The 12,113-nt window shown below is 30.6% G+C and overlaps 1 protein-coding gene and 1 long non-coding RNA gene across 2 annotated transcripts in view; both read right to left on the reverse strand.

Moving 5' to 3' along the window:
- Positions 1-3,834: 3,834 nt before the first annotated feature.
- Positions 3,835-12,113, reverse strand: part of LOC114253644 — a 35,284-nt gene continuing 27,005 nt past the window's right edge. The window contains exon 3 of the long non-coding RNA XR_003625196.1: positions 3,835-4,013. This is a non-coding gene — a long non-coding RNA (uncharacterized LOC114253644). The remainder of the gene's footprint in view (positions 4,014-12,113) is intronic.
- On the reverse strand, positions 8,180-8,838 carry LOC113557731. Its single transcript, XM_028188581.1, has one exon. It carries the CDS (start codon positions 8,575-8,577, stop codon positions 8,383-8,385), a length of 195 nt encoding a protein of 64 aa, XP_028044382.1. The 5' UTR covers positions 8,578-8,838; the 3' UTR covers positions 8,180-8,382.

Consider the following 12,113-nt stretch of genomic DNA (forward strand, 5'->3'; position numbering starts at 1 on the left):
ATATATTTTATTATACTGCATTGAAATAAAATATATAAAGGTTCATAGATTATTATTTTAATAAGTGAAAATTAATATGATTTTTCAAGTATTATATTTTTAAAAAAATTCTTAAAGTCTTACCTATATTAATTTGTAATTATGTTATAGTATATGAGCAAGATAATTCCTAATTCGCATTTATTTATTTTCAAACCTATAGTTTAAGTATTTATCTATACAATACATTACACTAAACATAATAATATTTCTACATCTTTATCGTTTCATCCAATGCTGCAGGTAAATATATTATTTTTTTTAAGTTACAATTAATTGTCTTTAATATTATTAAGATACAATTAAGTGTACTATTATTACTGTGCAAAACGTAGCTATATAAAATAAATGACCGATTTATTTGAAAAAAATTAATAAATGATCAACATTTACTCATTGTAGTCATTTAATTTGATTTATAAGATGACGCGGGTTATTTGAAATAGTGTAGTATCCTATCCTATAGTAATTGATATCTATACGAAATATATTATAGACAATAAATGACGAAATACAGATGTAATACGAACAAAAAATAAATCAAGACAACATAGCCTCAACGGAAAAATTGAACCGATTTCCAATCAGAAGACGTCATGTGTTTTCGTTTCTGATAGTCTACTATAGAATAGAGAGATAATAAATAATATAAAATAATTATTTATTTATTATAAATATTTATGCTTGTTTCGATAATAATAAGTTATAATATAGAGTGTTTTCAAAATTTCCGCTTATCTAACACTATTATAATGTATAATAATCGACTGACGTGTTATAATGTATATGTTTTATGTGAAACAGGGCTTACCTATTCGATGGTCAATAACGCGTGGTATAGCAGCGGTAGCAGCAGCAGCAGCAGCAGCAGCAACAGCAGTAGACGTTGTTGGAATGATATCGACACCGATACAAAAACGGTAACAAACTGCCCCGATAGTTTATATAGGACTGCGAATATTGCAATAACCGTCGTCTTCGTCGTCATATATTTATGATATATATATATATATATATATATATACATGCATGCTATTTAATACTCAGACAAATAATGTATATGTATATACATAAATAGGGGGTGTACATCAAGGGCCGTAATATTTGGTCTCTCACCGTGCGAAATGTTTGTGTTACCTTTCGGCGGGATGCTGCGCGGTCCGGGGACCGGTTCGCCCGGTCCATAAACGCCCCGACGACTCCCACGGTGCAGCGTTCGCATTGTCCGCATATATTATAATACACGAAGCACATCGTATACCCTCCCGCGCGAACGCGTGTCTTCTTCCCACACACACACACACACACGATGCCTACCTATACGCGCACCCGCCACACTTGCGCAAATTATAATATTACGATATTATGTATGCACGCTCGGCCGGTAGGTACCCACATACACACATTATATCTACCTATTATGTGCGCCCGCCGCACAGTCGGCGCGTCGGAATTCACCCCGTTCGAGCCAACCACCCCCTATAACCGGGTGGTGGACCTCGTCTTTTGGCGCGCATTCGTTATTATATGTAATATTATAATACGACTACGACGTGTCCGTATGGAAATTTCACGGAGATTTTGCAATGTCCATCCGAAGGGGGACCGGTTCCCTGAGATCTTTTGAGAGGTCCTGTGCGCTTAACGGATTTCCCGCTAAAATATACACCTACGTCCTACACACACACACAAACACACACACACACACACACACAGGTATATATACATTTGGTCGGTTTTGGCGCGTCTGCCTCCGGCAAGTAGGGCCCACGCATTTAACGACAACGGCTGTTTCCACACGCATGTGTATACATACGAACACATTATCATTATAATTTGTTTTTTTTTTTTATTTAACGATTTCCTCGCGACGGCAGTTAACCAGCTTATAAAATCGGGGTTTACATAGTACCTACTTACCTATTGACCAACAACAAATTTGTACGTTAAAGAGTTTGAATTTATGCGCTCTTTTCGATGCATTAGGTGTGTTGTGCTGGTTTAAAAAAAAAAATTAATAATTTTACTTTATGTCGTAACTCGTAAACGTTTTTTCGACGTTGTATACATAACGTATAATAATTATATGTAAATTGTTTATTATTATTACTAATATTATAAAGGAATTCATTTTTCCCAATTATTATTGTTATCTTGAAACTATTTTTAACATATTATATTGTAATACCTAGGTTTATTTTATTGACGTTATATCGATAATGAATACTTAAATAATTATTAATATTATCACATTTTTGAGGTAAAATTATTAAAGCTCATCTTGACTACCTAGAAAAATTAGAAGAAGGGTCTACCTATAAACATTTTGAATTCGTTTTAATAATTATTAACATAAATATATGTGAAGTTCAAATTTGCGCATTTTCATTAAACTAAAATATAGTGTGTGCTAAAGAGTACGCTTTTCTAAATTAGGCAAAAAAAAATTTGTATAGTTTTAATATAACATCCGGCTTATGTATGAAAAATAATATTATTCGATTATTGATAGCTTGTTGACAGGCCGAAGTCCGGTCGAAAAAATTAACAATAACTGTCTCTCGGTTCTCTCTGGTGAGTTTCATGAGGACGTCTTAATTTAATCGGGAATTTGAGATCAACAGATGAATCAGTTTTTTCGAATTTTTTTATAGACGACGAATCGATAATACATTGAGAGTCCGAGTAAGATACGAAGTCATCACATAGTCTCCGCACCACTATAGTTAGATTTTTATAAATCTTAACAACTAACATATACGTATTTCAATTTATATTCAATTCGTGGTGATACTTAGCAAAAACTGATTACACAACAATAAACCGGAATTATAATAGATTAAAAAAATGATGAGAACAATGTTGTGAAGATAAAAATAAAAATGGTTACCTACTTAAAAAAAAAGCGTTCTTTTTGGATCACTGTATAATAATAGTTATTCTACATTAGCGGATTTACTTATATATTAACTTAATATTGTATATTTTAAAATGATCAAGTTTACCCTATACAGTCGTTATAGGTAACTATAGCACTTATTTAACAACAACGGCAATATGGTAATGGATCAAACTTAATATAGGTATACAGTGTTTATTTTTTGAGAAAAATAAGGAGATTGGAGACGTAATTATTTGAATCTAACCATTCATATATTTGTAATTATACATTTTCATAATCTATACGCCGTCTGAAATTACTTTTATAGTGGCAATGTTATAGTTTTGAAAAGCAATAATTAAGCATTATACATTTGTCTTAGCTTTCAGATCTTAACCTAAAAAAACTAAACACATATTATGTGCGCTTTGGCACAAAAAGATAATGTTGTATTATCATAATATATACAATAAACATATATACAAAAAAACAAAGTTCTCAAATATTTAATTTAAATAAACACGATAAGTATTATATTACCTTATAAATTAGATGCACAAATTATAACAATATAAGCGTTTACAATGCGACGACCACTAAAATTTTACGGAAGACTTAAAATTCAGTATTTTATGGCTTTCTATACACATCGTTGACAGGAATACAGTAATTCAGATTCATAAAATAATAATTAAATACAATTCTTATACCTACGACTTCGTGTTAAAAACTTATAAAATATGTATATAATTTTACAAGAGGTTACTACTATTTTACTATATATATAGTTATGTTTTATTACTAAATTGCTCTGCAACTTCCCGTTCTTACCACATAGTATAAAATATAAATCAATTTATTAAAAATTTCTTACGAAGGATATAATAGCAAAATAAATTTAAAGTAAATCATTAAGATTTTTATAAATGTAATTATATATTATGTAAATATTTATATGTTATAAAATAATCTTACAATTTTTTAACACATAATATGATATATATTATATGTTCAATGTTCATATAAATATTTTGTTGTCTTGTTGCGTTTAAATCTGACCCGGGAATGAACATTTGAAGAGCTTACATAAAACCTGTAACAAAAATATTATTTTATTATATAATAATTTTCTGATTTATTATAGTCGTACGTCTACATTTAATATAATAATATATATTATAATCAAATTAGGAGTCTTAGAACCACGTAAATATTGAATTTGACCGAAACGATAAAACGTGTTGTCTAAAACACGATATTATAGTGTAGAGTAAAATGAAAAAGAATAACATTGAATTTGTATGTATATAGTTTTTTTTTTTTTTTTTATAGCACACGTTCTGTTTAACATTTTATTTTACACTAGACATTCTGTATTCTATTTTTTTCTGCGCGCAACAACTGCGCGTTACAGCAGTAGTCATAATACACGCGTGAGATGTTAATCGAGTAATTTACATGTAGGTACGATGAAATGATTAATATTTATCAGCACCACAATTGCATAGGTACGGTGCGTGCTGTTCGTTTTGTAAGCCTCTCTCGCTCCCATCCCTATAAAAAATTATAAAAAAAAAAAACAAAAAAAGCGAAACACCGTGTGTATTAATCGCCGCATGGTCTGTATATAAATAATGTTCAACGAAAATCCTGTGGAATTATTTATCGAGGGACTTTTGGCGGTCAAGTCCCATTATCGCCTTATAATTTAGTGTTTACTTTACCCGGTTAATCGACAGAATAAGTTTCGACATGACGATTTTATGATGTAGTCATACCGTTTAATTTTCATTAGGCCAATATATAACTGGACAAAAATGATTCTTTATAATTCATATTTTTGTCATTAGTAGTATGTACCTATATATATACATACTTACACATCCATTTTTAAAACTATAATAAAGGTAATAACGAGTAATAATGGTCACAACGACTGAAACGAATTTATTGTTTATTTGCTTAAGACTAATTATATACGTATATATCAGAGTAATACCAAATAGATAATATCAACGTTTAAAACTATTAGTTGTCGAAAACAGTAATATTATGGTTCAAAAACCAATAATAACTATATATATATATGTGTGTGTGTGTATAATACACAAGGCGATACTTTTAACTGAGATATTCTGTATTTTCTCAAAAAATGTTAATGAATTTACAAAATACTCTTTACTCTTTAGTTTTTTGAAAATATTTTAATTTCATAAAATAAAGCTACTCTACGTCGCTCATTTAAACTTAAAAGCGAAATTCTTAAAAAAATATTCTGATTCAGAATATGAAGTATAATATTCATGTGATCAAAAATTTTAAACCTTAATAATAGTAAAAATTATAAAGTTTTGAAAAAAAATAAGTGTTTAACTTTAAAATGATAGCCTAGTAGTATATTATAATTTATAATAATACTCAAACATAAAATATAGTGTATAATTGTATAGGTTAACTTTCTTGATTTAAAATTCTACCTGATTTATATCCACGGTATAAAGATATCATGATAATTAATATTCAAGAAATGTGTAGTATGGTGTTCGATTCGTAGTTAAATTTTTAAACGCGAGGTAATGTGGTCAGTCAGTCGTGTTTACGTATGAGAAATAAACAAAGTTTAGTTTTTGTTTTTACTCTTTTGAGTTCCGAGATTTATGTCGCGGGGGAGTTAAAAAAAAAAAAAACATTAAAATGTTGCCTGATAAATACGAGACGCGGGGGACGAGAAGACCCGGCCAACAAAAAAAATATACATATATATAATACCGTTCTCCACTCCTCAGGCCCACCAGAATTCCACACGTAATGGTCAAAGTTGTGCAGAGTCGATTTACGTTTGGCGATGCGGTCTGAAGCCCTGCTGGGAATTAATGAATGTCGTTATCTGCCGGGTCCGTGTCTTCGATTTTTCTAAACCCCTCCAAGGCACTTCGCCGACCCTCATTGGCCCGCGGGGGTGGTACAGTCAAATAAAAAATAAAATAAAATAAAAAAAAGGGTACATGATTATATGAAACCGAAAAAGGCTTCAGGGAAGCGAAAAAACGCACGAGTGGAAAAAGAGAGCAAAAGAGAAAGGGAGACAGATAAAAACCCTTTTTGTTGGCTACGAAACAAAACCGACCGGGTTATCTTGAGGCACTTCTGGCAAAATTGAGTGGATCCTTTTTCCATAGGTTTTTTTTTGTTTTGTTTTTCCCCGTTAATTTATATCAGAAGTACAAACCGAATTTCTGGGGACCAGTCAGTGCGGTACTGTGGTATTGACCAAATTAAATAGAATACCGTAAAAAAAAATTGAAATTAAAATGAAACGGGGATGGCAATGCGAATGTAAAGAGAGAATACCGGCTGACGTGTAATTGAATTATTATTCATAGAGCATTATGCAAATCGTGGGATGCGATGCGGATGTGGAGACGAGTTTCGGGGAAAATGTGAGCTTTATATAAATGGAAGAAACGAGGGGTTGTGGGGAAAAGTACTATGGTTATAATATAAGGGTCGTGGAAGACAGGAAAAATCGAGAGTGGATTTTCGACCGGCGACGACACAGACCCTAATATAATAAATATATATATATTATATACACATATTGCATACGATATATAATTATGGGGAGTACTACATACCCACCCACCAACACACACACACACATACACAAATAGTGGTACTTTTCATCGAATCATATTTTTGTTATTTATTTTAAGGCGTGAGAGACATCAAAACGAAATAGGTTATTACTTATAATACGCGTATAGATTATATAATATTATGTATTGTATAAAGTCAATTTAAATAAAGCCGACGTTTCATTTGTTAAAGGCACTATAATTATAGGTATTTTAATGACCAGACTAAATTAGTGTCACTAATGAGTGGCTTTTTACTAATACGTTACCAATGACTATAATTATACTTGTTTACTAGAGCATTGCTTAATATGACGTATTGTCTACGATTTCTACTGATTTTTCATTTCAAATAATGAAGAAAAACAAAGTTTATGATTTCAAGTGATATAAGTACATAAGGTATAGTATATTGTAGTTAGAATAAGCGAAATTAGAGAATGAGTACTTATACCGATAAATTAGTACTAGTAAAATATTAAGATGAACAAATTGTACAACCAATAAAAATAATAATTATAAAGCATATAAAGAAAAATTAAATAAAAACGTCATTCAGTGTTTATTCGTTTATCAACATAATTGTAAATTTATTGTATTTCAGCTATACTTACCTAGGTACAGACATAGACTGTGAGTTTAAAAAAAATCAGTAAAAGATCTAATGTATATATTAAAGTATAATGTCAAGTAACAATAACATTTTAGTTTGTTTGTAGGGAAAAAAATATGTTGAATCGAATTTTTAAAGTCACAGTCTACAAACAATATATAATATATTGTAAATATAATATTTTGTACGATTATCGTATATATTAGATGTATTACTGTATTACTCCGTCTGGATTAAAATTAATCTCTAAATTAATATTTTTATTGTTTTTGTTTTTGTTTTTCTTCAATTGAAATGTATAATACAAACACAGTAACAATGATTAATTTTATGATTTTCCATTTTTTAATTTTGGATATATTTTTAACGGAAACACAAGAATTTGGAGATTACAGATTCGAATAATGCTTAAAAACAAACATAACTCTAATATCTTTAGATTGATATTCGTCTTTATGTGTTCACATAAGAAATACGTCTATAATAAGAAAGCAATTCATAAAAGTAATTATTATAATTGCGTTCATCATAAATATTCGATCTGTTTTAAAAATCTATTCACAATTTTTTTCAATATTTCTACAAAGTAAAAAAAAAAAAAACAAAAATGTCGTGAGCCAAAACTAAATTCATGTGTGACTGTGTGAACCACCCTATAAAAATGCATAAGGAATAAGGATTAAACAATAAAATATAAAATATACTCTCTAAGTCCCAAGGAATCAATTGATATAACTTTTATTTAAAACGGTTCAATATTTTTTGAATTTATAGGTATCTACTTGTTATATTATTTCTTACACACGTACTCGCGTATAACATAACATCATATTATAATATATACTTGCCTAAATAATTTACCGACTTTTATGTACGTCGTATAGGATCATTTGAAACTTCTAACCTAATTTAAATATAACTTTAAACAAAATTATCAACATTGTCTAAAAATAATTGATTTTTATAACACTTCCTATATTATCTGCTATAATGTATATGTTACGGTGAAAGATGAATATTGGTGAATGTCGTCATTCTCCGGTGGATGACGTCTTTTACCAAAATGATTCGATTATATAGGTAAATGATGTAAAAAACCAGATTTTAAATTCAAATGTACATCTTTCACCGGTCATTGATGTCATTTACCAAAACTAGTGGTAAATGATGATAAATCTCAAATAATACACTGATTGTTTTACTATAGGTACTATTTATAATAATGATTTATTGTGACAATTTTGGTTTCCATGACATTTTGAACTGCACAACATTTCCGCTGCATTGCAAGCACATTTTTTAGTACCACAACCAGTTTTGCAGTTGCATCGATTAAATCCTTGATGACCAGCTATTCCGTGTCCTGCGGCTTCTCTTAATGTTATTTCCCTGTCTTTAATTTTTTTCATGGCTTCATCTAGCTCTAGAAATTTTTCTTTACACGGAGAAATTTGTGCTCGTGTATATTTTCAACTAACGAAGCTTATTCAGCACCTACACGCTTATCGCTGATCGTTCACATCGACATAAAAATATTGAACATCATTCTCCAATTAAACTGGTGATTGACGACAATAACCGGAGAATGTCTGCATTTACAACGTTTACCAATTTTTAGGTAAATGATGTCATTTACCGGGGAATGACGTCTTTTACCTCGTTTACATCATTTACCGTAACATATATAATCATCGACTATACCAACTACTAGTGTTGGCCATTTAATGCTGATATTGGATAGCCATTTTTGTTATTACCTAAATTACTGCGTCATCGATGGTAACATATTAGATATTATATAATATAACCGCTCGTTTTTTACGATTCAAGTCGAAAATTACACGAGGGAATCGTACACCTATTATACAATGTATTATATTACTATATAGCTATATATTGTGGTACCTACGGGGCCGCCCGGGCGACCGTAACGCATACGACAATGATATCGGTATGCAAAGAGGGGGTAGAGGTACTGCACGGTGGTCGAGTTTTCGGAGTTAAAGAATATATTATATACGTAACGATGTGTGTGCGGTGGCGTAAGACCAGAGGGCATATAATAATAACACAACGGCATAGGTACGTACGTATATATTATTATAATACGCGTATATTATACTCGGTATACCCAACCAAAATTACCATTTTCGAGCTTCGACTTTCCCATCGCTTATACACATATACCATACGCATGCGTATACAGGGTGATTTGCCAAGCGTGTGATTCGGCCACTGCGTGTTTCCCTTCGATCTCGAATTTGTTCAAAAGTTTTGGAATTTTCATGTATAATATGTTAGACATTAAGATCTTATTTTCTGCAGTTGTTTAGATTTTTTTTATTTCAGTTATATTACCTATACAAAGAATGTCCTGTTATAGCTTAGACACTTTTGTTTCAACATTAAACTGTTAATTTTTACTGCAGGCGGAACAATTTTGACGTACATAAATAAAAAACATATTGAATAAGTATATAGTTTCAGAGTTAAGCAAGTTCAATAAGAATAAAATGTCTATATCAGGCGCGGATCCAGACTAAATTTACGGGAGGGGGGCAATACTATTTGCGTATCGTATTTTATCGGCTGCCAAAAACAGACATCCTAAAATTTACCTGCATAACAGAGTCTACGGGGGGCATGGCCACTTGCCCCCACCCTTGGATCCGCGCTGGTCTATATGACAATAGGGTTGAATGATTTGACGATTAAACAATTATAGTACTAGTTAATATTGATCTTTTAACATTTTTACATTTGTAATCATTTTCATTGTATACTAATAATAACTAAATCAAATACAATAATAACAATATGTTTATTAGAACTCGTTATTTTAACAGCGGTAGAAAATATTACATACAATATATAGATTTAATTTAAGAATATAAATAATTTAATAAATATTCCTGTAAATTATTTAATAATTAGTTATTCAATCAATTTTTAATTACTGAAAATAACGTCTGTATAGACAAGTGTTAAGTTTATTAACCAATATACAAAATGTAAACAGCAAAGTTTATGTTAATTTTCTAATTTTCAAAACTCAAGTAAAAATCGTATCAAGACGATATACCAATTATATTACAACTGTTAGGTATTTTGTTTAGTATCATTTTTATATCAAGGAATATTGAATAATATACTTAGTATACAAAATCGTCTATATTTTTAGAAATATTTTCCATATTAGTTTTGATTCCTACATCGTCGGAGGACGCGTGTGCCTACATGATAATATAAACTACGATACAAGAATAAATTCTTAACAAAAGAAAAATAAATACACACATCTTATCTTCGTCGAGTATAAGTTGTAAATTTCAAATGCCGTAATTCTAATGTAAAAGCATAAGGGGATATCGGTAAATCACCCTGTATAAAAGTATATAGTTTGTGAGTGTGTACGTAACGCCCTATGGCGGCATGTTGGAGCCGCCGCCGCATAACGCGCGAGCACACACGCGCGCTCGGATAAAAACCCATTACAACACGACGGACGAAAACATTTTCGTTTTTCGCGTACGCACACACACACACACACACACACGCGCGCGCGGGCGCTCACTATACGCGTATATATGATTAATTAAGGGGCTCCGAAGGGGTCTGCGCGCGCGCTTTGGCGGGGGAGGCGATGGTCGCGAAAGAATTAATCTTTGTTAGCCCAAGTCGGCAGGGGAACCCGTGTGTTTAATCTCTTGGATGAATTTAAGAACCGCACGCAGTCGAAGACCGCAAAAAAAGTTGTATTTTATTTTTGTTTTTATTTATTTTCACTACGAAAAAATATATATCGTTTATCTTTTTTTTTTTTTTGTTAGTCCTCTTCTGCTCCTCCTATATACCACCCGGACCGGCTTAATTACTTTTTTTTTTGTTTTTAAAGTTGCTGGCAACGAAATATTGTATATTTTCCCACTCACTCTCTCACTCTTTCGCTGTTTCGGTTAGGTCTCTGCCGGTCTCTGTAGACACACTCTCGAAAGTGTTGCTGCACAAGTGGAATATATTATCAATTTTTCGAATTACCAAACACTATCACGCATTGTTGTGTACTGACAATAGGTATAATATTTTCTATTTCTGCGTTCATGATTGTATACCGTTTATGACGACTATAATATCAACACGTTAATATAATATTATTACGAAAACCGTTCCTTTTTGTGACGTCATTGTAACTATCGGTTAATATAATTGTATAAAATAATAATATTATAAAACGCTTGCGTAATGAGTTACCTAGCTATGTATATTATATGTACCTACTGTGCAACATAGAACGATACAACGCTATACGCTGTCATTAGCACTTTCCTACATTAATTATGCGTTTGCGAATGAGTGGCACAGCTAATTTATATTTTACTATGATTATCATTATTCATCATTATTCTATAAGTACCTACTTCGTGTTCGATTTGACAAATATAAAAAATTACAAAATTAATTCATATACCTAGGTAATTGACTTTGGTTACAGATTTGACATAGAAAAAACAGCTTCTAATAAGATATGCAATGTTAAAATGTATATCATAATAAACTTAATGATTAATTTTCATTTCATTTCATGACAGCTAATAATTATCTATCATAATAAATATCTACCTAAAATTGAAATCAAAGTACAACCAACTGAATATTAGTTATTATAGAATAGCAGAATATTAAATTTTCCATTAATCACTATTTTTAATACAATACTATACTAGATACTATAGGTACATAAAAACATTGTCAAGTAAAATATATACTAAATAAAAGTTTTATTTATTTATTCCATCTTATTGGCTACAAATTTTAATTGAAAAATATAATATATGTGCATATAATATTGTTTATAGCATCGATAATGATTATTGCCTACGTATTTTATTTTGAATAAAAGAAGATGGTTAATTCTGTTTTTATTTATTTCGATCTCCAGAGATTG

This window comes from Rhopalosiphum maidis, chromosome 1, assembly GCF_003676215.2.
Source record: "Rhopalosiphum maidis isolate BTI-1 chromosome 1, ASM367621v3, whole genome shotgun sequence".
Taxonomy (NCBI): Eukaryota; Metazoa; Arthropoda; class Insecta; order Hemiptera; family Aphididae; genus Rhopalosiphum; species Rhopalosiphum maidis.

Bases quoted from the DNA above. Each gene is read 5' to 3' on its own strand.
- LOC113557731 (XM_028188581.1), bottom strand. From the start codon at position 8,577: ATGAAAAAAATTAAAGACAGGGAAATAACATTAAGAGAAGCCGCAGGA.